Source organism: Callionymus lyra, chromosome 13 (assembly GCF_982586985.1).
Source record: "Callionymus lyra chromosome 13, fCalLyr1.hap1.1, whole genome shotgun sequence".
Classification (NCBI taxonomy): domain Eukaryota; kingdom Metazoa; phylum Chordata; class Actinopteri; order Syngnathiformes; family Callionymidae; genus Callionymus; species Callionymus lyra.
This window is the reverse complement of record NC_141830.1, coordinates 16,705,597-16,731,127: the sequence shown is the minus strand read 5'-3', so window position 1 is coordinate 16,731,127 and position 25,531 is coordinate 16,705,597. Positions and strand designations below refer to the sequence as shown.

General features: G+C 38.7%; 5 protein-coding genes and 1 non-coding gene across 8 annotated transcripts; 2 read left to right on the top strand and 4 right to left on the bottom strand.

The window, feature by feature from the left end:
- Positions 1-1,011: 1,011 nt before the first annotated feature.
- LOC148067564 (c-Myc-binding protein-like) lies at positions 1,012-2,996 on the bottom strand. The gene is made up of 5 exons (XM_087805455.1): positions 2,927-2,996; positions 2,401-2,473; positions 1,585-1,633; positions 1,347-1,464; positions 1,012-1,264 (listed from the first exon to the last, which is right to left on the bottom strand). The coding sequence occupies exons 1-5, from the start codon at positions 2,939-2,941 to the stop codon at positions 1,217-1,219; spliced, it is 303 nt and encodes a 100-aa protein (XP_087661581.1). The 5' UTR covers positions 2,942-2,996; the 3' UTR covers positions 1,012-1,216.
- LOC148067563 (c-Myc-binding protein-like) lies at positions 2,895-5,902 on the top strand. Of its 2 annotated transcripts, none has more exons than XM_087805453.1 (6): positions 2,895-2,910; positions 3,892-4,057; positions 4,627-4,699; positions 5,384-5,432; positions 5,514-5,631; positions 5,706-5,902. In XM_087805453.1, exons 2-6 carry the CDS (start codon positions 4,043-4,045, stop codon positions 5,751-5,753), a joined length of 303 nt encoding a protein of 100 aa, XP_087661579.1. In that variant the 5' UTR covers positions 2,895-2,910; positions 3,892-4,042; the 3' UTR covers positions 5,754-5,902. The 2 variants fall into 2 exon arrangements, with proteins under 2 accessions (XP_087661579.1, XP_087661578.1); XM_087805452.1 differs by lacking the exon at positions 2,895-2,910 and adding an exon at positions 3,286-3,375.
- A 1,156-nt stretch (positions 5,903-7,058) lies between these two features.
- gja9a (gap junction protein alpha 9a) lies at positions 7,059-8,834 on the bottom strand. Its single transcript, XM_087805451.1, has 2 exons — positions 8,752-8,834; positions 7,059-8,511 (listed from the first exon to the last, which is right to left on the bottom strand). Exons 1-2 carry the CDS (start codon positions 8,802-8,804, stop codon positions 7,059-7,061), a joined length of 1,506 nt encoding a protein of 501 aa, XP_087661577.1. The 5' UTR covers positions 8,805-8,834.
- A 2,208-nt stretch (positions 8,835-11,042) lies between these two features.
- Positions 11,043-17,035, bottom strand: rhbdl2 (rhomboid, veinlet-like 2 (Drosophila)). Of its 2 annotated transcripts, none has more exons than XM_087806268.1 (8): positions 16,701-17,035; positions 15,851-16,083; positions 14,868-15,016; positions 13,063-13,175; positions 12,893-12,993; positions 12,280-12,340; positions 12,139-12,200; positions 11,043-11,416 (listed from the first exon to the last, which is right to left on the bottom strand). In XM_087806268.1, exons 2-8 carry the CDS (start codon positions 16,076-16,078, stop codon positions 11,237-11,239), a joined length of 894 nt encoding a protein of 297 aa, XP_087662394.1. In that variant the 5' UTR covers positions 16,079-16,083; positions 16,701-17,035; the 3' UTR covers positions 11,043-11,236. The 2 variants fall into 2 exon arrangements, with proteins under 2 accessions (XP_087662394.1, XP_087662393.1); XM_087806267.1 differs by having other exon boundaries at positions 15,851-16,080.
- Positions 17,036-17,422: 387 nt separating this feature from the next.
- On the top strand, positions 17,423-17,505 carry trnal-cag (transfer RNA leucine (anticodon CAG)). Its single transcript has one exon. It is a non-coding gene; the product is annotated as a tRNA-Leu (tRNA).
- A 2,252-nt stretch (positions 17,506-19,757) lies between these two features.
- akirin1 (akirin 1) lies at positions 19,758-25,143 on the bottom strand. The gene is made up of 5 exons (XM_087806331.1): positions 24,747-25,143; positions 20,915-21,061; positions 20,506-20,634; positions 20,309-20,380; positions 19,758-20,243 (listed from the first exon to the last, which is right to left on the bottom strand). The coding sequence occupies exons 1-5, from the start codon at positions 24,949-24,951 to the stop codon at positions 20,233-20,235; spliced, it is 564 nt and encodes a 187-aa protein (XP_087662457.1). The 5' UTR covers positions 24,952-25,143; the 3' UTR covers positions 19,758-20,232.
- Positions 25,144-25,531: the final 388 nt, after the last annotated feature.

Sequence of the window (25,531 nt, the reverse complement as noted above, 5' to 3'; positions counted from 1 at the left end):
TCACATGACTGGTACTCGGGACTTGTTTTGCGAGCTTACGTTTGTTTAACAGTCCAAAAACAACTTATAAATCTAACAATAGCTGCTCCAAAACCTGGCGATTATTTGTTTTGTTTTGTTATTTATTAGTTCTGACAACACTCTTGAACATTTATGAAGCAACGTTAGCGACCCCTTTAAATGTACCGGTAGATGGCGATCGACACTTAAATTGATTCGTTCACGGAAAGATAAAAAAAAGAATAGGAAGGTCTTTTTATCAAATACCTTAACTAAGCTTTTTTTAAATTAATTAAGATATACTCTATTTAAGAGCGGCTTTACCAATAAATACATAGTAAAACATTTTTTAAAACAAAATTAAGTCAAGTGTGACGTTGATTAAATCAAATTTTGTTTCTCACACTTTTACTCATTTTCATTTAAAAATAAATGAATATGGGCATTCATGTTTGACTCTATTTAAGTAAAGCTTTAACATAACATAAATAGTAAAAATGAAAAAAAGATGTGACGTTGATTTAATCTATTTTGTTTCTCACACTTTTACTCATTTTCATTTAAAAATAGATAAAGATGGGCATTCATGTTTGACTCTATTTAAGTAAAGCTTTAACACTACATAAATAGTAAAAAAAAAAAAAAAAAGATGTGACGTTGATTTAATCAATTGTTGTTTCCCATGCTTCTTCCTTCCTGGAAATGATTCAATCCTTTTATCTAGACTTACAGTAGATCACAGAGAGAGTTTAGTTCATTAGATCACATAAAAACCTGTTGTTTAACTCAATCATTTTTAACTACATCTTCCAACTGCTCACTTAGGACTTAGGACGTATATATATATATATATATATATACGTTTTTTGGAGCTGTCAAGAATTGTAGTATTTCACAAGATGGGCCTCCATAATTGTTGGTCTTAATTGATATTACGTTAACACAGTGTATTTATGTCAAAAGAGTGACGTTATTACTCAAAATTTATTGGATTTATAAAAAAACAAAAAATGAAGCACAAATTCACAATGTTTACAACATTCCAACTGTATCGATTATACATTATTTGAATGTCTGTAGGTGATCTTGGTTCAACAGTTAAAAAAGAAACATGTCAAAAACACAAACAACAAATAGTTCTTATCACACCTTGAGGTATTGTTGTGCCACAAATATCACCAAAAAAACTGTTTGTTTTTAGACAAAATCTCTTCTTCTATTCTGGCGGAGTTCCATCTTTTTGTGACTCCTCGTATTCCTGGAGCTGAAAATTGATCATAAAAAAAAAAGAAATGAGTCTTACATATGTTTATCAAAACGTCAACATGTAAAGAAGACATTTTCACCCTTGTTTTAAGCCTGTTGTTCTCGGCCTCCAAACACTCACACCTCTGCTGAAGCTCAACCACCTCCTGCTGCAGCTCTTCGTCACTCAAGGCCACTCCCAGGTGAGTCTTCAGAAATCTGCGTGAGTTAAAGACGTTGACAGCTTCGAACAGAACTACACTTATATTTCGGTCGACAGAAAAGTTACAGTATCGATTATCGTGAGGATAATTTAAACGGTAAAGTGAAAAAGGATACTCAAGGGGGTCGGCTGGCTTTTCCGGTTGCTCATACATGGTCACCAAGGCTGGAATCAGCAGAGAAAATATGATGTGAATGATGACTTGGAAAGCAGGAATGTTAAAGCATTAAATCATCTAAGATTTAAGTCTTTGTTGTCATTTTACAGCATTTAGGAATGCATGCTAAAATTAATAAATAAATAAATATATAGATGATTACATATTATATGATTTATATCTCAATTAAAATTAATCTAAAACAAAATAACATCCTCGCAACATTATTTTATATATTACTTCTCTTTTTTGCCCCCTTTTTCTTTTAACAGACGTAAAGTTCTAGAATATATTATATGCATTAAAGTTAGAAATGCATTTAACAAAGTCAATGTTTTTTATATAGCCTCTAAAAAAGGAATTAAAAATCATTAAAAACCATCAGGGAATCCGTCAGTAGTTTTAATCATTTAACATTTACTTTGAATACAATACTTTGAATTACTTTTGAATAATTTACCCAAATAATATTAATCAAATTGTATTTATATAATTGTATACCTTTTTTGGCATTTGAAATAACATACTTAAGAGTCCCATTTAAATTACTTAATGGCACAGTAGGTGGCAGTAGCATTCTAGAAGCAACACATGCAAACTAAAGCATGTGCTAAAGGGTGATTCTACAGTTAGTATTCCAAAAAAATGCCATAAACAACAATTTAGGACATTTTCATTGAAAGCTATGTTGCTGACCGGAAGACGATAAACACATTATCTCCTTGGCAGAGGTAATAATTGAGAGTGGTTAGTCTCCACCATAAAAAAAACATACCATTGGTTAGGCCATCAACAACTCCACCTTTCTCCAGATACTTCCGAAAATGTTCTCTTTTGGAGTCAGAAGCCTGAAAATTGTGAAAGGTTTACTGAAACCACACTTTTCTCTTTTAAAGAACTAAAGGGGGTTTATGACAGCTGATTCAACAACAAAAAGAGTGTTTCTTGGTTTAAAACAGGTCAATTTAAGATATGTGGTTAATATCAGTTTATTTATTTATACAAGAATTATGTGTTGATTATTGTAAGGAACCTTAATTTGAGTGATGTGATCTTTCAGAAAAAGCTGATGTGACAAATCCTTTTTTATTTAATTGGAGATTTTAAACTCTTGTGTGCTGAAGAGCCACATTTCGGTAGTTATTATGACTTCTGGTCAAATATAATTGGTCAAGGATCAATAACAGTGCCAAGATCAGACTTTGGACTTTGTTATGTTTACAGAATATAACACTTTAATCCATAAAATGTGAGTTTTCTTCGTCCCAAAGTTGCACATTTGGAAGTAAGTAAACACCTACTCTATGATGTGCCATGCTGTTGTCAATGTTTTAAGGTTAATCCTGAATAAATCTGGTTATTTTATGGTTGGTACTGGGGCTGTCTTTGCTGATTTGAATTAAAACATTTGTTGATTCCAAATCTACTTTATTTATATGCTTCTACGTTGCATGGCTATGAAGGCGTTTTCAAAGCAGTATTTACTCACAATAGCATGTGACTGCAGTGAGACAAGAATCCACGCAGGATTACTGAAGCTTTTTAAACACTTCGATGTTGAAATCCATTTGTCGTGATGCGTTCGTCTTTTTTGACTCACGGGTTAAAAGGCGGGCACTTCAATAGTGTGTTTGAAAGGCCTTTATTACCTTTAACAATCAAAGAATATAAATATTAACAAGAGTTGATCAAGTTTTCCTTCAGAAATTATTTTTGCGCTTATGAGCAGAGATAGTGACTTGAAAAAGGGGTAAGTGTAAACTAAAACTGCTAGACTCCCCTTTTGCCTTAAAGAATAGTTTAATTTAGTTAATTTCGCTTGTTAAGAGTGAAAAAAATACAATTGTTTGCCCTTGTAACTCTGACTTGTAATACAATATACTGTTTTATCTCCTTGCAGCACACACACACGTTCTATATTCCTTTTATTTCACCTTTTTTGTAAGATTCTATTGTGCAATTCTTAATGTGCTTATTCATTTTTAAATTACCTTTATTAATTTATTAATTTATATAAAGCACCCTTTGACTTCTGTATGTCCGTATAAACATTAAATAAACATTATTAATATAGTAGCTTTAAAACTGTTAGATGGCAAATCCGCCATTTTCTTTTTTGCAAAACACAACGTTTGTGATTATAAATTATTACTGTAGGTGGTTTAAGGGATAGGAAAAACACTAGATTATATTTAAGTGAGTGTGGAATGATTTTATAAAGTGTATTAAAAAGTTATAACGCGCTCCTTTTCATTTTTCAACCTAGGTCTCTTCCAGTCCGTTTGGGGGCGGTAATGAGTCTTCTCACTGGTTCACCAACTAATGAAGAAGCCATTTAGAAGACGCGAAAGAAGCCTTCGGCAGGAAAACTAACTAGTTTCACTTTTCAGTAAAAATTGACAAGCGTTGACATTAACATGGCGCATTACAGAGTAAGTTGTTTTTACTGCTTTTTGACGTTTCAACATCGGGAATGTAACGACTGACTGCTAAAATAACGATGTATTTTTTTCCCCGAATTATATAGTAATAAACCATATAAGTCACGCTATTCTAATATCATACAGTTTACATATTGCATTAGTTTGATAGAAAAAAGGTGTATTTTAAACGGTGAATGTGAAATGTTTGTTGTTGTTGTCACAGTTGCCATAGAGTCTGTGCGTCGCTTCTTGCTTCAGACTTAACTTCATTAAGTTAAGTTTTTATAAAAACGAAAAATCGCATTTGTATATTTTTGCCATTAAAAATGAGCTTTGACGCTTCTTTTTTTTAACCGCCATTACATTCTGACATTGAGCAGGTGGAGTTAATTTTAACTGATTGGCGATCGTCGTTTGTTTTCGAGCGTCAAAATAACTCACTGACTCATAATGATGACGCACTACTGCGGTGATATATGTAATAGAATTACTAAACTCTTGTGTTTGGATAGATTTGTACACATTTATACATTTGAATGAGAAAATGTACTTCCCATTAAACTGTTCACATCCTGCAGGCATCTGACTCCAGAAGAGAACAGTTCCGGAAGTACCTTGAAAAAGGTGGTGTTGTTGATGGACTCACTAATGGTACGTAACATTTTCACTGTAGATTTTACTTCATTTTGATAAGCCGCTTGCACTACACACTATAAATTAATTCAAAAATAGTTTTCCAGAAGTTCTTTACTAATATTATTAAATGTAAAACGTTTATTATATTATAGGCGTGTGAAAATGGCAATATGCCGATATATCGTAAAAACAAATTTCACGATTATGTACAACTGTATTGATTTTCATTGGTTTTTTTCATGAATATATTTTCATCAGTTCTTTAATGGTTTTTGTTTCAATACAGTAAATAAATATATTTATTTATTTATTTACAAGTATCAATATTCACTGGTTTTGTTCATTTTTGTATTGCAATCCAACCTCCGCCCACTAGATGGCAGCAGTCATTACGTCCTCAGACGCTAAAGCAACAATAAAATCCCACAAGTGATGACTGAGGATGAGAGGATACAGTGGAATCCATGTTTGGACATATTTTGTCTCAAAACAAATTAGAGCAGTTACGACTTCGTCAACAGTCATGTGGTCTGTAAATTCTGAAACACTTGAACCAAGTACTTGGACAATACTACAAATATATCCTTATTACTACAGTATCACAATATATCGTATAGTTGCCCCTGATGCCCAGATTCTTGCCAATACACACCCATAATGTATATATTCCGATATAATTTACTTATGTCCTGTTTTCAGTTTTGGTGACCATGTATGAGCAACCTGAAAAGCCTGCTGACCCTCTGGAGTATCCTTCTCGTCACTCTTAACACATGTAGTAACCTGCTTAGATTAGTTGTTGTCATCGGAGCTTCCTTAACCTGCACAGTTTCCTGAAGACTCACCTCGGAGTGGCCCTGAGTGACGAAGAGATGCAGCAGGAGGTTTTTGACCTTCGTCAGAGGTGTTCGTGTTTGGAGGCTGAAAACAACAGGCTTAAAACAAGGGTAAATATCATGCAAGTTATCAGACTAATGTGATCAAACTGAAATTTGGTCGCTTTTTTTTTTTCATTTTTCAGCTTCAGGAATATGAAGCGGCAAAAAAAGACGGGACCCCTACAGAATAATCTTTTTTTTCTTATTGATTTCAAATAAATTGATATTTTGTTATTTTAGGTAACCATATATATAGGTTTTTTTTCCATGACTTGATTGTCTTCTTTTTTCTTTGTTACCAAAATCACTGATGAAAATTAAAATTGGTTTTGCACTTTAACTGGTTATTGCATTATTTGACATAGTAAATGGGAACACGTTCTATATTTCATAATTTTAATACAAGTGTCATTTCATTTCATATACTGAGTGATCATATTTCATGTGATGATGTTTACAGTTGCAGGTCTAGACATTCTAAATACTTTGAGTCAGAATAACGGGGATTTTTATTCAAACTATCGCATAGAAAACCTGTAAATGTGCAAGATTTTTATTTTACAGCCACAGTTTCTACTCACCTGAGCATCAATTGATTTGTTCAGTGCAAAGTTATTGCCTACATTAGAAAATAAACCCTGTGTCGAACCATGTTAACATCTGAAAGAAATGTAGATAAAACACAGGTACAGCTCTTTTTTTTGTATATCATCACAAGTTCCTCAAAAGATAAAGTTACTATTTAGTCCTATGTGAAACATGTCACGGTTCTGGTTCTGGAACCAGTGCCTCCTGCGGTACCATTTTAAGCGGAACTCAAGTTGTCGAGGTATAAAGTGTTACCCGAGCAGAAGTAAACAACATCTCGGCAAAAGGAAAAGTTGTACCCATACAGTGGAAGCGTCTTTATTTATTTTTTTCATTGAATAATATTGACTGCTTGCTCGTGGTGAGATTCAAAAGACTATTACGTTGACATTTGAAACTTCTCACTTGACTTCCTGATTATTTTGTCAACACAAATTGTGACACGCCCACATATGAAGCAATGTGTCACAAACTTTTTTACTTTGTGGGTTCTATCTGTGAATAACTGGAATTTATTTTCTATGGAAAAAGTGTCGAATGATGGGAATTCCATCTGTACATAAAAATAACTGTAGACATTTCATATTTGCTTATTAATCTCTGAATTATTAAATTTATTATCTTCCATTATTCCCAAATGGATCGGGTTTGTAGACAATCCCAGGTACTTCAGGCAAGACAGGACCAGGTTACAAGTCAATGGTACGTCTATATTTTAATAAAACTGCAAAAAATTCTTTCAAAACAAAATAAATGTCCGACTGTGATACATTACATTTCAAAAGTTAGATAAAATGACAGAAATGCTTTTGGATACATCACCAACTGAGATGATCGGTCTCAAAGTGTCACAGAAACTTGAACAGTTGTTTGCGTAATATAAAAAAAAAGCCTCTAAGGAAGTGAGTTCAGATTTGCAGATCAGAGGCTCGTCTGCTGCTCGTCACACTCGCCACCGAAGAGGACGGCGGCCTCGGCGGATGCTCCGACTCCGAGCTACAGTTCTCCAGGGATTCCGAAGTGGGCGGGTGAGTCTCTCTGACCTCTGATTTCGACCTGGTCCGGGTCGTGACCGGTCCACAGGCTTCATCCACACCTCCGTATGAATCCGTGTCGGAGCTTCTACCTTCAGGCACCGTGGAGCAGTGGAAGGATCCGTGAGCTCTCCAGGCTTTTTTAGCCGAGCTTATCGGCAACGTGGGGAACGAGGAACAGACGGAGCTCCTCGCTGGATATCCCGGGGACTCCGGGCTGCTGTCCTCTTTAGTCCTGGGAGAAACTCTAGTCAGGTCCTGGAGGTCTTGACCATTGATCATGTAGTCGCAGCAAAGAGAACACGCCTCGGTCTTGGCCAAGTCGCAAACGAAGGGGATCGGACTCGCGGCTCTGGGCTGCTTCTCGTGAGGGCCTCCTTGAGGAGGAATCTCTGAAGGACGGATCAGGTTTGGATAAATGTTTGCGGTCTGCGTCTTGTCGGACCAGATGTTGCAATCGCCAGGCATGGACACCGCCGTCGCCTTTCGATTCACACACACTACAGATTCCTTCTTTGACTTGTTCGCGAAATAATCGTCAAGTTCGTCTCTGTCGTCCCTCAAGTGAGGGTAGAAGTCCAAGATGCCCTTTTTAATCCTTTTATAACCCAGGTGTATGATTTCCAGGATGTTGAAGAAGAGTGAGATCCCCGCGATGCACTGCATGAACACCATGAAGACGCTCTTCTCCGTGGGTCTGGACACGTAGCAGTCCACGGAGTTGGGGCAGGGATCTCGCTCGCATCTGAACAGCGGGTAGAGATGGAAGCCGTAGAGGAGGTACTGGCCGATCATGAAAAGCACCTCCACGACGGAACGCGTGACCACGTGAGCCACGTACGTGCGGAGCAGCGACCCCCTCAGGGGGGCTTTGTTCAGCTTCCCCTGATCCAGCTGCTTCATCTCCCGCTCGATCCTTCGTTTGGCCTCCGCCAAATCCTCCACCACCAACTCCAGCTCCTTACGAAGGAGCGCCTTCTTCTTCTGCCGAGCCTTCTCCAACGCCCGGAGGTGGTAGAGCGCGTGGCCCATGTAGACCAGCGACGGCGAGGAGACGAAGATCACCTGGAGGACCCAGTAGCGGATGAGGGAGATGGGGAACGCCAGGTCGTAGCAGACGTTCCTGCAGCCGGGCTGCTCCGTGTTGCAGACGAAGTCGGCCTGTTCGTCGTTCCACACGTCCTCGGCCGCCACGCCGAGGACCAGCATGCGGAAGATGAACAGGATGGTGAGCCAGATCTTGCCCATCATGGTGGAATGGATATGCACCTCCTCCAAGATCCCCCCAAGAAAGTTCCAGTCACCCATCTTCACTCTGCCATTATGACTGTTGGAAAAACAAAGATCTCAAAACCAACTTATATATTGGAAAATGTTTTCACGTTTGAAAGAAATCTGAGGGGAAAAAACTAAATTGAATAAATAAACTGCTTTAAATGACATTTTTAAATACAAATAGAGGTTAGCAGAAACCTAGTGGCATTTCAATAAAAATCACATGATTATAAAATAAAGTTTTAATTGCTCAAGGATAAATCCTCGACCAGAGCCGCGCAGCATCACCTACCTTGCTGCAGCATGGACAGACTGCCGATGGTGACTTAAATCTCCTCGGGTCATGCAGCAAGGACGAGGTCGCCAAAAGAGGTTAAAATAGAGCTGGCGTACTTAACAAAGCGATTCTGGGACATCACCCAAACTTCTACTGGCCCGCCTCTCGTTTGTTGCTGCCAGAAACAAAGTGGGAACAAGTGAGTGGTCAAGCTTCGCAATCGCCGACCCAACAACTCTGACCACACAAAGTCGATACGGATGTATTTAGAACATGGGCCCCCGCAGAGTGTTGGCTCTGTAGCCCGGGGCCACTTGGCCGACGACCTCAATGTTGGGATGTCAAGCTCTTAATTAGATTTTTCTTCAAAAAACTAGTGTCAACTACACAGATGTGTCAAAATGTATTAAAAACAATCAAAAGTGTTCAATTAATAATTTAATGAACATTTGACAATTATGAACTAAGTGTGCCCCTTGTGTAATTTGTCTTATAAAAAAAAATAACATGTATAATTTATTTCTGCAGCTCTACAAACCACCATTTCAAAGACACTGTTTCTTTAAGTGGGATAATGAATTACTTTTGAAAGCGACTCGCAGTCAAGTTCCCTACATATTAGATTAATTTCCTCATTTTAGTAGTAAGGGCCATCAAAGCAAAAGAAAAAAGGGACGAAAATCTGAATTGATCTTAATATGATGGGAAAACAAATCACATGACAGTGTAATAATCCTGTAACATCATAAAAAAAACTAAATTGTAATGTTATTTATTTCACATTCGTCCTTTTTCTTTACTGGAAATATCCCAGTGTGTCACAGTGATTAGAATAGACTAAGGGAGTATTAGAAGATGAAGAGTTTTGAGTTTCCATTTAAAAGACCACACGGGGATCTACAATTGTAAAGACAGCCTGAGAAAATGTTAGTTAAAAATCAGAATAAACCAAGACGTTCTCACAGGACACGGACAACATACATTCCATGTCATGGTCAAACAGGTTATTCTCTTAAAGTGTCCAGAATCCATCCCATAACCATGACATTCCAGAGGTTCAGGGAATTCAGTTCCAGAGATGAAGCTCCAGAGTAGACGGAACAGGCAGCCGTTCAGTCGATGTCGCAGTTTGACACCATTTGGGTTGAGCAAAAACTAATCAAGAGTGGGAAAGTTTATGTTTATTAGGAAACTTAACCACATTTTTTTTAAACAGCATCATATGTATCAACAATAAGCATCTGCAAAAGTCCCCAACGCTTCCCGAATGGATTTTCTTTCTTGAATATTAACTCCTATTTGTTTCTTTACATTGTTGTTATTGTGTAGCGGAAATTCCAATGCTCCAGTTAAACTAATCTAATCCCCCCCTCATTGATCGTTGCTCCATTATCCATACTGCCCGCATCCAACCAGTGTTTCACCACCTTTGTAAACGGATCGATGAGTAATTATCCGCTGCCTCACAGAGACGATCTGGTGATGAACGACACTAGACTTTGCTACATCGCTGCATTACAAGGGTCAGGAGGTTGATGAGATGTTTGTACTGACACTGGAAGTGTGGTATGATTTATTCATCCATGCTTCTGAGGCGTGTTTCGAAGGTGGAAATTGAAAGAGCTGCAGTTTAAACTTTGCTATTCCAACACTATGACTGATTTACAATAAGATTTTTTATCATTCTTTTCACCATAATCACTTTTTTTGATTTTTTTTTTTATACAATTAAACGAACAGGGTTAAGGAAGAAGGCTGTGGAGTGAAAAGGGAGAAGTTCAGAAGATTTGTTTTTAATATGTCGTGTCCGAAGTGGCCCCGGAGCTGCCGAAAAGAAAGGCCCTAATGCAGCAGACAAGTTGACACTGATTGAATATTGATGCTCTTTGCTGTGTTTATGTGCTGCAAGCTAAATAACTTTTTCCACAATGGCAGACAGAGTCAATAATGCTGACGTTGAGTTTTTTATTTGATTTAAAAAAGGGGGACCCTGTCAATCACCTTACATTGAGCAGAGTCATGGATTTAGTCGATATAAAGTATCGAAGATGACATAAAACCAATCCCAAATATGGGATGTTCTGAAAGATAAAGCCAGAGAGGAAGGAGTGCAAACAGGATGAAAGTGTCAGGTGAGCCTTTTTAAATAAACATGCCTAAGAAAACCAGTGAGAAATTTGATGCGTGAGTAACGATCAACAGTCAATGGGAGAGCAAATGTTTCAGCACCACAAGTTGTTCAGAAGTATTTATTTAAGACAAAACCAACCCACGTAAAAAAAGATATGCACAAAAAATGAAATGTATCAGTTTCTTTGGAAACATTTAATTTGTACTTTATAAAACCATCTGTACAATAAAAACAGGTACCATTCACCTGCAACAATGATAGCCTCTATTTTCCCTGAACAATAAAAAGGTTATGTTTTAGTAACCTGAGTGAGATATAAGGCGTTTTAGTGAAAAGAACAAAACATTAAAAAGAAAAGGTTTCAAGTTTCTATGGTGCCGGTGATAGGAAGACGTTGTAAAGCACGGCGAAGATCACGAAGATGAAATACCCGGCGATGCACATCCAGAAAAGAGGGTTTTTCAGCAGCTTCTGGTTATAGGCGCTGAAGAAACAGTAGCCGATGGTCATCCCGGCGACAATTCCTCCGAAATGAGCTACAAATGAAACCTGGAAAGAAGAAAGACACACAAAAAAAGACACATTTTACAATGTGTCTCTGCCGTTAAGTTCACAAGTTCCGGGTGACAGTAGATAAAAGATTAGTTTGACAACAGTAACCAAGAAAAATAATTTAGATGTTTGACAAGAAAAACTATTCAAAACAAAACTTCAAATAACTGATAATACTTCCTTTGATTTAATGTGTACAATGGATTGTTAAAATCTCATGACCTCTTGGCTCAGCTCTTTATGATAAGGTGGTTGTCTGCCTTTTTTTCCCCCCTCACTCAAGACCAAGACCCTTATGCTGGTCAGCGGGGACCTGCACAAAAAGGTCTCTTTTTTTTGTTCAACTGGGAACAATGGTCGCCTCAGGAAGAGCTCCTCAAACTAGGTGAATAATATATGAAAGTGGGAAATAATAATTGAGTTGTGATGATGCTGATCCACTTACAGCTTGCAAAATCAGCTTAAAAAAAAACTTAAGAAAGAACCTGCTGGACCAGTTCTAGCAAAACCAATCAGCAAGGAGACAAGAAGGAAATCAAGTATTCTTAGGACATCTTTAGAAAACCAGCCTTAAGCCCTATGAGAGGAATTTATCTGCAGGATCCATCAAGTCCTAGCAAGAGCTATTCACTATGTTGCCAGTTATGTCAATACAAATTTAAAAAAACTAGAGGAGGGGGAGATTTCTCGTAGATGTTGAAAGGAAGATGTATCCTTACGTTCATGCCGGACCCGTCGTTTGCAAATCTTCGGTAGAAGGCGAAACCAAAATCTACACCCACTGAAAGATTCAAGATTCTCACGTCAGACCTGGTTTCAATGGCATGAACCGAGACGAGAGGAAATAAAAAAAAACTTACCGATAACGAGGATGGTGAGAATGCGGAATATGCCGAGAAGAGGAATCATCTCTCGGAAATTCTGCAAGATTCAAACAATATGAGAGATAATAATAATATAACATCGATGAGAGAAGGAACTAGTGGAACGACCACCATGACATTATGTTGGTTTGTTTTATTTCTGTCACAAGCTTCTCATTGAAAAGTCCTGAACCATGTAGAAAACTCTCTAGCTTTTATTTTAGATGCATTTCTTACAGCGCTTCATTTAATTAAAAAAGTCCACACTTTTTTAAAGCTTACAGAATAACAAAAAAACAACCCAGAAGGAGCCATTTTTGTAAACATGTAGGTGTATGCAAAATGTTACATAGTGCTGCTTTACATTGCAGATTTAAAAAGTGATGCTTTAGTGTTTTTGGATGCTAATATTTTACTGATTACATTAAAAAGTAAATTTAAAATCCTCTTTAATCCTCATCTAATGTAAATATAAGAATAATCTAAATATATATAAAGCATGTGACAATCAATGTATACATTGATGCAAGTGTATACTTGCTTTAAATAAATAAAAATGTGCAACACCAACTTAAAGGTACTCCAGGTGTATTTAAGCCTGAACATTTACCACAACTGCGTTCATCAGGTATCCTCCGATCAGAGCGTAGACGCCGCCTGAAGCCCCAACCAAGGCACTTAGAGGGTCAAAGATGGAGCTGGCCAGAGACCCTGAGGACAAAAGACATACCCAGAACATCATTGATTATTTGACCCTGCGGGACATTGCAAGTTCCTCACCAGCCAAGACCCCTGCCATGTAAACCATCCCCACTTCAAATCCTTTATGCACCAACTCCAGCGGAATCCCGAGGAGTAGCTGCATGAAGAGGTTCCCCAAAATGTGCTCTACACTGTTGAGTGATAGAAGGTTTGGTCTTTATATTCACAGTGAGACATTTCAACAAACATTAAATGGTTTTGGTAAAAAAAAAACTTTAGGTAGACACAGGTGAAAACATATTAACCCAGTTACACTTTGGCAGACCAGGGTTTAGTCATTTTGAACAACAGATGCTGAACCCTTTCCTAAGAGTTCCACTTGATTTTATGATGATTAGTCGAATGTGAAAAGTAAGTAATTTCCACTTGTATAGCACTTTTCCAGACCAGGGTCACAAAGCGCTTTAACAATCAAAACAATACTCAATAAAGTATATACTTTAAAGGTCAAGTGGCTGTTACTAGTGATGGTCTGACGAAGCGGTGTCATTATTTTCAGAGTCCACTAGATGGCGGTCTCTGCACTATCTTTCTGCGTTTGTAACAACCGTTCTAATCAAAGGTCAAGTCTTTTTTTAACTGATGGCGCCACCTACTGACCTCTAAACAACATGACACTGCTTCATGAAGCTTCAGCTGCACATCACTAGCCATTACTACAACCAGTTTAACACAAAATACAACTTTTTTTCACAAAAGTACAGAAAAAATGTGATCAGTATTTTACATTACCTGGTTGAATAATTCCCTTCATATTGGAAACCACAAGGCCAAGTGCCGGACATTTGATATTCCTCGCCTATACAATTTGTGTCTTTAAGTTTTTCCCTCACTCGTGAACAAGATACTCAATATTCAAGCCGCATTTCCATTATTAGCTAGATTTTGCAATATGCTATTAAAATGTATTTAAATCCCAGCTTTGTAGGAATACAAAAGTGTTTCCGGCTGCTATAATATCAGGCTAGTGTTACTTCAATGTTATCGTGTCCGTTCCTGGTTTCATCTTCCTGCTCATATGGAAACACTGAGTCTGACCCACTGCTAGAAGCCAGTTTGGTCGTCCTGTGACACAACAACCAAAAATCCTACAGACAGAATTACATAGTTAATCATTAATATATCAGCTACAGAGTTCTACTACACGAGTCCTGACTAGGTTCAATCGTGTTTTTCTTTTGCTTAATTCCTGTGTTTTCTTATGTCATTATTTTACTTGGTACTGACTCGGCAATAATAATACGTTGTGTTTACAACACTGGCAATAAAACACAAATAGGAAAAAGAAATTTCAATGTCAAAATCTTTCTTATTGTTGCTTTAAATATATGAACTGAAACGTCCTCATCAGTAGTGATGTGTAGATGAAGCTTCATGAAGCAGTGTCATTACTTTCAGAGTCCACTAGATGGCGGTCTCTGCACTATTTTCCTTTGTTTTGAACAACTGTTCTAATGAAACATCTATAAGTATTTAACTAGTAGAAGCTATATATATATATATACAGTATATATATATATATATAGTTGTAAAATTGAGCAGATATTTCAGTTTGTTATCTACATTAAATGTAGGTCATAGAGATATAGATTTTAGAACTCACAAGCAATCCCATGTGAACTTTCTTATAAACAGTCATGGGTTGTTTTTCTTGCAGTCGTGGTTCTTAATAACCACGAGTGTGATTCGGCTCATACCACGAAACATTTACTCAGCGCATGTTCAGCCCCTTAAGTTGTTTACTGCAGAGAACCGGGACTTCCTGTGACCACGGCTGTGACGAACAGACTGGTAACGCATCAGGCGACTTTTCCCACACTCACCCCGCGTGGACGAACATGTAGGAGACGAAGCGCCACGCTTCCTCTCGCTCCTCCGGCTTGTACGTGAGGCGGCTCCTCCAGATGCCCTCGTCCAGAGTCACCCACTGCTTCTGCGGCTTCCACACCGCGTAGTAGATGAAAACCGCCAGCTTAACACACAATCACAACAATATGGGTTTACATTTTTATTATCAAGTGTGTGGTCCTTTGTGGAAAGTATGAGGGCTTTACTTCACGGTGCAAAAAAATGCTGACCCATGTAAAAGCAACCACTGGAAGTTCCCAAAATTCCCTGCAGTAAAAGATTAACAAGTAAGTAAGTAAGTAAGTAATTTTTATTTGTATATCGCTTTTCCAGACCAGGGTCACAAAGCGCTTAAACAATCAAAACAATATTCAATAAAGTATATATTTTAAAGATCAAGATAAAACTGATAACAAGAGTCAAACCAGACATAATTCTAGCTTCAACCTTGTTATGTTTCCAATTTCTTTTAAAACATACAATTGTTTTTGCTCAGGATGACCACCATGAACTGCTCTGTGTCTGGACGAAGCATTTTTTTTGGCGTTATTTGTCCAAAAAACAGTCGACTACTTCCTTATTATTAGTTCTATGACAGCATGAATAGGTTCTTTTCTTCGTCTCATTTCACAGAAAATGAAAGGTCTATAGCTCAAATATTATAAAAGTTACAGCCTTTTTAACAGTAGCAAGTCCTCCAACATTTATGGACTTCTTTTAGATCATGGAAACATCAGCCAGTTTATCCTAAATAAGGGCTTCACCAGTGGTTGGTTCAGGAACAAAAAAAACATATATACATGAAAAACATATTTAAATATACTGTATATAAAAACAAAGAATGTTTAAGGAATAAAAAGTAAGAAGGTTTTGCCACGTGTGATCTGCTGTTATGCACCTTAAATAAATAGTTTTAAAAACACAGAGATGAGAGATAAAAAGAGTCAAAAACCCTCACCTCTGCGATGCTGACCAGGATGATGAAGATGGGAGGCGGACAACAGTTGGCTCGTTCCAGGTACGAGCTGCGCATTTGTTCCGGCAGCATCCACTTGCTGATGGTCCTCTGGAACTTCAGGCAGCAGCCCACCTTCTCGTCTCCGTCCGGCTGGTCTCCTGACCGGCGCTTGGTCCCATCCCTGTCCCCTTGGAAGGGTTCCTGCTGCTCCAGGTCGATGTCTCCCATCACTGCTGATCCAGAACATCCCAATTAGACAACATTAAAAAATATATATATATCCTGGGTCTGCCCTGGGATCTCCTCCCAATTAGACCATATTTAAAAATATATATCCTGGGTCTGCCCTGGGATCTCCTCCCAATTAGACAACATTTAAAAAATATATCCTGGGTCTGCCCTGGGATCTCCTCCCAATTAGACAACATTTAAAAAATATATCCTGGGTCTGCCCTGGGATCTCCTCCCAATTAGACAACATTTAAAAAATATATCCTGGGTCTGCCCTGGGATCTCCTCCCAATTAGACAACATTTAAAAAATATATCCTGGGTCTGCCCTGGGATCTCCTCCCAATTAGACATGTTCGTTTTCATGTTTATGACCATAGACGTGGATGTCGTAAATGCTGATAGTTTCATTCATTTGTGACGCTTTGTTTCATCTTCAAGGTGGAGGGAGTGGTATTATTATGACCCGAATAATAACTGTTAGCAGAAGAACTCGTAGTTAACCAGCTGTTGTTGGTCACTGTAGCTGTAGTAGTAGCATCTAAAGTGAATTAATAAGTCAAAATAAACCCTTTATAAAAAGAAAAACATTGCGATAATAATATATAAGCGTGACTCACCGAAACCTTTAAAAGTTTTTTTCCTAACCGTCGAAATTCAGCTCAGCGATTGATCCAGATAGTTGGAGGGTTAAAGATTAAAACAATAAAAGCTGGTTTACGACAACATTCCTTTTTGCCGAGAGCGTGATCGACTCCTTTTCTCCTGCGATCTCGAGAGAAAACGCAGACAAAGATCGCCTCAGATAATTATAGCTTTCATCCTGCTCCTCACTTCCTTCCTGCAAACACACGCACAAACAACTGGACGCTGTTTTTAAATCCTGTTCACTCGCCGTTTGCTCGAGCGTGACGATAGCTAGCCAAGAAAACAAGTTGCTAACCTACCTGCGCTCCGGTGCCACACCTGAAGCTGTGACGTCACCGAAACTGATGCGTCCCTAAACATTCAGATAATACCATCCGTTAAATGTATATTATCATTTCACACAAGTTCTCAAAAGAAAAAAAAAGTGTAATTCCAGAGAATGGTGAAGTAAGAAATAATTTTTAAATTAAATAATGGCACATGATGGAAATATACCGGTCAGCACCACTAGATGGCAGCAGAGATCTTACTTTTAAAAATAGTAATACGATGTAGATATAATTCAATGGAGGTGATTTCAAGACGCATTCATATAAAACTCAGTTAAATTGATAAATTGAATACAATCCCCGCACAGTTAATGTCACATCTCATCCTAGCTTTATGAATAGTTTTGTACGTCTCGTGTTTCACCGTCAGGATGGCCGAGCGGTCTAAGGCGCTGCGTTCAGGTCGCAGTCTACTCTGTAGGCGTGGGTTCGAATCCCACTTCTGACATAACCTTTTAGGTTGTTTTTGCATTAGACTAAGTTCCCTTTTTTTAAAACGGTGTCCTAGCAGATGATTATACATATAACTGCTTCGTGTAAATCATTTTTATTTATTTTGATTGTCCACAAAAACGTTACAGTACATCGCTAAAGGGCAACTAATCTGTTGATGTCAGTGTGTCTTAAATAGATCTTGGACCTCTATTGTATCATCAGTATGTTTCTGTTTTTACAAAACTCTTTTTTCATTGAAATATTCGTTTAATTAAAAAAATGTGGCTAAGCCTGCTCACTAAAAATGTAATTTTCCTGGAGATCAAATCTCCTTTACAATAACCACATCCACCCTGCTGTGTCAAGCATCAAGGTTTGTCACCACGTGTCATGAATCACAGAAGACTCACCTCCAAGCGACTGGTTGTATAAACAAAGCGGGGTGTGATTATTTACATGATAATGTAACATCTTGTTTGCCGAGATTTCAGACGGGGGAGAACTTCATAGAGTAAAAACCTCAAAACATCATGAGGACTTACTGCACCTTGGAGAGGAAGACGTGATTTGAAACATAAGTCAGGAGAGTTGGGTTTTCACATTTGTTGCCCTTAAAGAAGTGAAAAAAAAACTACAGTGGCTTGCAAAAGTATTCATTCCCCTTGAACTTTTCCACATTTTGTCACATAACACGCCACAAACTTAATATAAAATATATATTAGAATTTAATGTGAAAGACCAACACAAAGTGTCACACAATTGTGAAGTACAAATAAAATTATACATCATTTTAAATTGTTTTCACAAATAAAAACCTGAAAAGTTTGTGCAAAAGTATTCAGCCTCCCTCAGTCAATACTTTGTGAAACCGCCTTTTGTTGAAATTCAAGCAGCAAGTCTTTTGGTGTATGTCTCTACCATCTTTGCACATCTAGAGACCAAGATTTTCGCCCATTCTTCTTTGCAAAACAGCTCAAACTCATCAGATGAGATGGAGAGCGTTTGTTAACGTTTTTAGATCTTGCCACAGATTTGCATCTGGACTTTGACTGGGTCATTCTAAAACATGGATATGTTATGTTTTAAACCATTCCAATGTAGCTCTGGCTTTATGTTTAGGGTCGTTGTCCTGCTGGAAGGTGAACCTCCGCCCCAGTCTCAAGTCTCTTGCAGACTCCAACAGGTTTTTCTTCCAAGATTGCCCTGTATTTGGTTCCATCCATCGACTCTGACCAAGTGTCCCTGCTGAAGAGAAGCCCCCCCCCCCCCAGAGCATCATGCTACCACCACCATGCTTAACAGTGGGGATGGTTTCTGGCAAACAGGACTTCTTATGGTTTTCTTTTAACAATGGCTTTCTTCTTGCCACTCCTATTATCCTTATCCCGTGGACAGATTCCACCACCTGAGCTGTGGATCTCTGCAGTTGGTCCAGAGTCACCATGGGCCTCTTGGCTGCATCTCTTGTCAGTGCTCTCCTTGTTCGGCCTGGGAGTTCAGGTTGGTAGGTTTGCAGTTGTGCCATATACTCTTTATATAGCTATACTCCATTTTCAGATAATGGATTGAACAGTTGCTCCTTGAGATGTTCAAAGCTTGGGAAATCTTTTTATTGCCTAACCCTGCTTTAAACTTCTCCACTGACCTGTCTGGTGAGTTCCTTGGACTTCACAGTCCGGTTTGCTCACCAATATTCTCTTAACAAACCTCTTGAGGCCATCACAGAACATCTGTATTTGTACTGAGAATTGATCACACACCGGTGGATCTATTTAATCATTAGGTCAACATTCAATCATTCAGCAGTGAACAGGAAACTTCTGAAGGCAATTCGTTAGACTCAAGAGAAAAGGGGGCAGAATAATTTTGCCCACTGCACTTTTTTTTTTTAAATGTATAATTTTATTTGTACTTCATGATTGTGTGACACTTTGCTAATAAGATACATCTACATTTGTGGCAAGTATTGTGATAAAATGTGGAAAAGATCAAGAGGTATGAATACTTTTGTAAGCCACTGTAAAGATGGGGAAATATTTAATCCTGGAAAAAAGAAAAGCTTGGAGGAAAGACCTTGTTTAAGCATGGGCTCAGATATAGCGTATCCTCATGATGGTATGCTGAGTCTGTGCACCATCATGGAGAACTAAAGCAGAAACTAATAGAACAAAAACAGAACCAGTAGCACTGATGGATGGCGAGCGTGGGATCGTCAATCATGGATGAACAGCTACAAAGACATGCATTAAATCAACTTGAGACCGTTTAATCACAGAACTTTATTTTTCTTCAAAAGGGAGAAAAATCCACATTCTCAGGTGAACATTGTGATGAAGAATGAACATCAGACGCACTTGGAGCACAGCTGCTGAAAGGTTCTACAGAATCATCACACAGGATTATACGTTTCTTTTTTTTTCTACAGCTCCGCACAGACCTGCTTCAGACAAGAGAGCGTCTGCCCAGAAGACTTTTATTTTATTTTAAAAAATAGTAGGGCGGGCTGAGGAAGATTACTGATTATAATTGCGGTATTTTTAAACTTTTGGCCAGCAGAAAACTATATTAGAATTAAAATGGTTACATTTCAGATACAAATTTAACAAACCATGGCACCCAGAATATTGTTGAGAAGTGGAGGATTTGAGGGGTAAAATGAAAAAAAAATAAAATAAAATTCAAGTGGAAGTAGAGGGGGATCCATCTTGTGAGGGGAAAGCTGGAATCTCAGTGATGAGCTCAGGACACATCTGGAGAGAACACGACATTTTAGAAGATAGGATTTTAAGATGGCGACTCGTGCGTTTTTACTTACAACTTGCGGGTCGAGCTCCATATCTTCGCATAATCTGGTCTTGTGTGAATTTCACAAATGATTCATATTGTTCTGGAAAGACAAAAAGTAGTTATTGTCAAAGTTTCTTTTAATTTACAAGGGAAAAAAACAGTTCAAGCTTGAGTGGCATCAATTTTTTATAAACAAAGAGTCACATTTCTACTTTTTTTTTTTACCTGCAAGTTTTGTGTTAAGAATCTGTTCGTACTCCTCCCGGATCTTCTCCTCGTGGTCTTTGAGCAAGCGCTCGCACAGGTAGCTCACCTGCTTCAGCGTAAACGAGGGCTGGTCCTTCCTGGAAGCGCCTGAGAGAAGACAACCCATCATCAAGGCGAGTCAGGAAATGATTTACTACATAAGTGGCCATTTAATTAATTAAAAATCGGCAATAGTCGTTTCTCTCCAGAACAATTTTACCCTTCATTTTAAATAACTATTCATTATAATTTCTATAATACATTTTCAAATGACCTGATTAAAAAGGGAAAAACCTGACTAAGGAGCCTTAAAACTTCAGCGTAGTTTCCGTCATAAATACCCTTTAAATGACCGTTTTCACAAAATATTGTGCCTCCATTTTTTTACCTGGAGGGGAGACAGGACCGGAGAGGGAGGAGCTGGGACTGGGAACATCGCTGGAGCTGCAGGCCTCCGTCTGGTTGAAGGCTCCTTCCAACTGTCGCCTCCTCTGGATCCGACTGTACTCCTGGCGGATGTTTTGAAAGATTTGCTCTGTAGGGGGCGACAAATAGTCAAAGATGACCCACCATTTATTTTGCTTAATCGAAAAACACTTGTTCTACCACCGCTCAACATGTTCAAGTGGGTTTAAACAAACAAAAATATAAATGTTTATTCACATCAGCCTGTATGTGGCGTACAATAAAAGCTAGGAATGTAACTAAACAAGCACAATTCCTGTCTTGTAAAATGTCGCTATAAAGAAAAAAACCTGTTCAAGCATCTTTTAATTTTGTACCAACCCGCATGTTCAAGCATGTTATTCTATTCTGGGGATTCTGTCTTTCGTTTGCTTTTACATCTTTAGTTACATTGTCAGTTTCAGTTTTGTTGTCAGTTTTTTTTTGTTTTTACGTTTAAAGAATGATTAATACATTTTTATTTCAGGTTACAACGAATTGACAATGATTGTCTTTTATGCTCGTTCTAGTTGACGCCACCAAACAGATCTTTTCTTTTACTTTTACTTCTCTGCATCTTTCCATTTCAACGGTGCAAGTGTCATGTTTTATCGGTTTCCTGGATACACAAACAAATCAAAAATTTATCATTCATAGTTTGGCAGGTTAAGACAGGCTATAGTTTGGGTCAAAGTTCGGTGACAACAGTTCAGTCAATGTCTTATCAGAAGTTTTGGTTCCTCTTTATCCTTCAAATGGTAGATGACAAAACAGTTAAAACTAGGTCAGGAAAAAAAAAATAATCTGTGGTTATAAAATTATCATAACAAAAAGCTGTACTTATGAACCCATGCTGCGGTTACAAAGTTATGGTTACAAAGTTATGGAACACGCAATGGCCTCAGACAGACCAGATAAAGGGATGTTGACAAATTGCTTTATCTTAACAATCCTAACAGGAGGTGAAGCTGCACCTCTATCTGGAGAGCCTTGCCTTGTTTATCTTGGGTAGAAGGGAGGTGGGGAGGGTTCAAAAGAAGCCTTGTTGGAGCCTCTAGAAGTCATTTCTCAAACTTTCACGAACTACTTCCGAGATCAAGTAGCTGCTGACGTAATGATATTGTTGGAGCTTTAACATCATAATGACTCAGTTTATGTGATCGTCATAATTCGAAAAATAATATCCAATAAGATCAGCCATATTTCCTGCTCTGGTATTATGTTAACAGGGGTTCGCTTCTAATTGGGAAAGTGTGATCTGTGGGATGCGTTATGATGCGTTCCTCTGCTACAACTTTAAAAAAGGAATTCAATAAAATTCCTTGTTGAAATTATGTTGCAATAAATGAATAAAAATGCATTTTCTTCTTTTAATTTTATGCATTTTAATGGTTCCATTTTTTTTATATACATGGTTTGCTTTTCTCAATCAAATGATTGAATTCCTTTTGAAAGTGTGTGTATATATATATATATATATATATATATATATATATATTTTAACAGGATTACAAGTGAGCTACATGAAACCAAATTGACATTTAGAGTAGTTTTTTAAGCAAGTTACAACACAAACACTTTCATTGACAAGAAAAACAAACACTGGCATGTCACCCCTTTCCCTGGCAGCCAAAGATAGATAAACAGAGGGTGGTTTACGGCAACAATGACCCTGACACAACAAGGCTAACCGATCAATCACAATATTCCTGTAGCCACCGGAACACAGCAAAGAAAGCCTGAGCTAAAAAGGCTTTAAGCCAGGAGTGAGTGAATGGGGGGTGAAAGGATTGGGACATTCAGGATCAAAACACGTCAGAATCAGATCAAGTGTATTTAGTAACTTGGTACGCAGGACTCTAAGGTTGTCCAGGTGTCACACACTTTCGATTTTTGTTTCACACATCAATGTGAAAATTAAGTTGCTTCTCATATTCCCCATTAGGGAGGAAAAATGAAAAACAGCCGTTATTGTTTGGCCACCTGACCCAATTGTCATAGGTAACAAAAAATAGAAAGCCCCCTGCGTGACCACAAAGGGAGACATTTTACCAAAAGAAACGAATTCCTTCCCATGCTGACCATGACTTTAAAAAGTACATAATGAAACCAGAATTTTATACTACCCAAGACTTAAGAGGAATTGTAGTTTTCTACAGTTGTCTTTTGGATTTTCATTTGTATTTTTAAATCCCAGATGTTGTCCAAGATGGTCTGGTGATGATTTGAGGATTTTACAATCGAACAAACCATCCAATTTCTAGAGAAGAAAAAAATAAGATATGCAACCTCCCATCTGTGGCCCGTATGGCCGTATAGAAACAACCACTTTAACTTCACGTAAACACCTTATACTCGCTTATAAACAGTCTCCAGGCAGAGGAGAAGTATGTGGATCATGGTGATACACATTAAACAATCACCTGGGACACCTTTGGGCTATCAGGCTCGGCAGTCCCCGTCAACAAAAAACCGCACTGTTCACCCTCAGCTAACCAGATGAGCTGGAAAGCATGTGTGGGTAGAGACAGTTGGGAGGGGATGACAGCTGACCTTTCACTAAATGCAAAAAATGCTTTCACTCGGCAAACAGAAGCAGAAAGACTAGCTTGTAGCCTTAGTCTCCATGAGGGCCCACTTTCTGGGTAAAAGCATTATAACTTCATATCTCCACCTGGAGTCCGCAGAAGAAGAAAGAAAAAAAAATCTCTTCATCCTGGCAGCTGCTGGGCTATAATTCAGCCAGCAAAAGAGGCCAAGTCTGCAAGAAACGTAACACATGATAGACCAGCTGAATTCTCAACACTGACGTCTTTTTACTTTCCCCAAAAAAAAGTCCTTTGATATTAAGTCACCCTTGGTTGGTGTCATTTCAAATAGATTGGCAATAGCATGCTTCATCCTTCTAGGCCCCTGCGAGCACAACCGTGGTTTGGGTTAAAGAACACAAGAATAGACACGCCTGAGCTTCTAGATCACCATCTGTACAAATACATATATATTTGTGTATTAGACAAGTTTGCGATTCCAATGTGGGACTGATAGATTTTTTTTTTTTTTAAACATCACCCATGCTGATGATATGATCAATAAATTGCAATTTTTAACGTGTCACAATTGTGGATCTGGTCCAGACACACTCGAAAAAAAGATAGGACGGGTGGGATGAACAATGCCATGCAGGCCCAAGGAAGAAGGGACGAAACGGTGGGCGATGAATGGCAAACCCCACCCCCTCCACCACCACCCCAGTCCAAGACCATTGTGCCACTGAAACAACACCCAGACATCTACTAATAATGGATGCTGCAGTCATCCGGGGGTGATATATTCAACAGGCTCCACACACAGCCTTAAAAGTCGATTTAAAAATGCATTTAAAAAACACTGTCGTTTTTTCAAAGGAGCTAACATTGTGGAATAACTTAGCTTTTCCGGGATACAACAATAAAGCCACTGGAAGCAAAGTTAGCTTAAAAAAAACCAAACTTGTGTCCGATAAAAGTTTTGAAAACACACCGAGGAATATATTCAACGACCACCGACAGGGACTGCGTTTTTTTGAAGCTCAAATGTCGGCAATAACGCGTCAACTTTAACGACGACATGCACCTTTAGCTGGAGCCACGGCTAGGCTAACGATTAGCCTCCAACCCCCCATTCTAGGAGCAGCTAGCAAAAGGCTAACAACCCACTCCACCCAACCCCCATCCCCCATAATAACCCAGCCCGAAAAAAAGAGACGCAGGATAAAAAAATGAAGATTTAAAAATCACCTGGAGTGAGTCTATGTTCCCCCGCCATGGCCTGGGGAGACATCTGGTGCGTGGGGCTGTCGACGTTCGGACGCAGGTTGCATCTCTGCGGGGACGGAGTGCTGGGAGCCCCCGGTAGAGGGTTGCACCTTCTCCGCTTGGGAGACTGAGGACTTAGGAGGGCCTCGAACTCCATCGGCCGCTTTAACGTCGCTCCACAGGCCATGTTCGCTAGATTGGAGAAAAAGTCGGGAGTCGCAAAAGTGAAGAAACGTCCCACAAAACGACGAGTGTTTGACGGAAGCTGGTGCCGGTTGTCCCTGTGGTTTGGTCGCGGCCTTTTTTTTCTTCTCGCTCACAACAACGGCTTGACTCTGAGTGCTTGAGCCGAGAGCGGAGCTGCCTGCTGGGGTTTTTTAATACGTCACGGAATGTACCAAGTGCGGAGGTGCCTTGGCGAGCGAACGAGCGCTCATTTTATCTAATCCTAAACCTTTGATGCAAGTTTAAAGGTATCGAATACCTCATTTCTAAGTGAATTGAACTTTGACGATATTTGTTGGCTGTGGTACGTTTCATGGCACTACAGAGTCGGACGTTTCTTCTATGATGCAACCCTTTTGTGACGCGATGGCTCGTTCCAATTCAAGTCAAATTTAAATGTCCGCTCCTGTGCGAGGGTTGTGGTTTGATTTCCTACTTACAGAATCAATTGTATTATTCAAGTGACGATTTCGTCGAAACATCCGCTAAATACTTTTCAAATGAATACTGTTCAATTGGTATTGCCAGTGGCGTGAACTACT

What these genes read in the sequence shown, in the direction of transcription:
- LOC148067564 (XM_087805455.1), bottom strand. An exon ending in AAGCCAGCCGACCCCCTTGA is followed by an intron (nt 1,465 to 1,584) that starts GTATCCTTTTTC and finishes TAACTCACGCAG; the next exon opens with ATTTCTGAAGACTCACCTGG. An exon ending in ACAACAGGCTTAAAACAAGG is followed by an intron (nt 1,265 to 1,346) that starts GTGAAAATGTCT and finishes ATCAATTTTCAG; the next exon opens with CTCCAGGAATACGAGGAGTC.
- LOC148067563 (XM_087805453.1), top strand. An exon ending in TGTTGATGGACTCACTAATG is followed by an intron (nt 4,700 to 5,383) that starts GTACGTAACATT and finishes TCCTGTTTTCAG; the next exon opens with TTTTGGTGACCATGTATGAG. An exon ending in AAGCCTGCTGACCCTCTGGA is followed by an intron (nt 5,433 to 5,513) that starts GTATCCTTCTCG and finishes TAACCTGCACAG; the next exon opens with TTTCCTGAAGACTCACCTCG.
- gja9a (XM_087805451.1), bottom strand. Translation starts at nt 8,804, where the DNA reads ATGACCCGAGGAGATTTAAGTCACCATCGGCAGTCTGTCCATGCTGCA. An exon ending in TCTGTCCATGCTGCAGCAAG is followed by an intron (nt 8,512 to 8,751) that starts GTAGGTGATGCT and finishes TTTTTCCAACAG; the next exon opens with TCATAATGGCAGAGTGAAGA.
- rhbdl2 (XM_087806268.1), bottom strand. Translation starts at nt 16,078, where the DNA reads ATGGGAGACATCGACCTGGAGCAGCAGGAACCCTTCCAAGGGGACAGG. An exon ending in TCCTGGTCAGCATCGCAGAG is followed by an intron (nt 15,017 to 15,850) that starts GTGAGGGTTTTT and finishes TTGTGTGTTAAG; the next exon opens with CTGGCGGTTTTCATCTACTA. An exon ending in TCTCACCATCCTCGTTATCG is followed by an intron (nt 12,201 to 12,279) that starts GTAAGTTTTTTT and finishes TGAATCTTTCAG; the next exon opens with TGGGTGTAGATTTTGGTTTC.
- akirin1 (XM_087806331.1), bottom strand. Translation starts at nt 24,951, where the DNA reads ATGGCCTGTGGAGCGACGTTAAAGCGGCCGATGGAGTTCGAGGCCCTC. An exon ending in GGAACATAGACTCACTCCAG is followed by an intron (nt 21,062 to 24,746) that starts GTGATTTTTAAA and finishes CGCCCCCTACAG; the next exon opens with AGCAAATCTTTCAAAACATC. An exon ending in TCTTAACACAAAACTTGCAG is followed by an intron (nt 20,381 to 20,505) that starts GTAAAAAAAAAA and finishes TTGTCTTTCCAG; the next exon opens with AACAATATGAATCATTTGTG.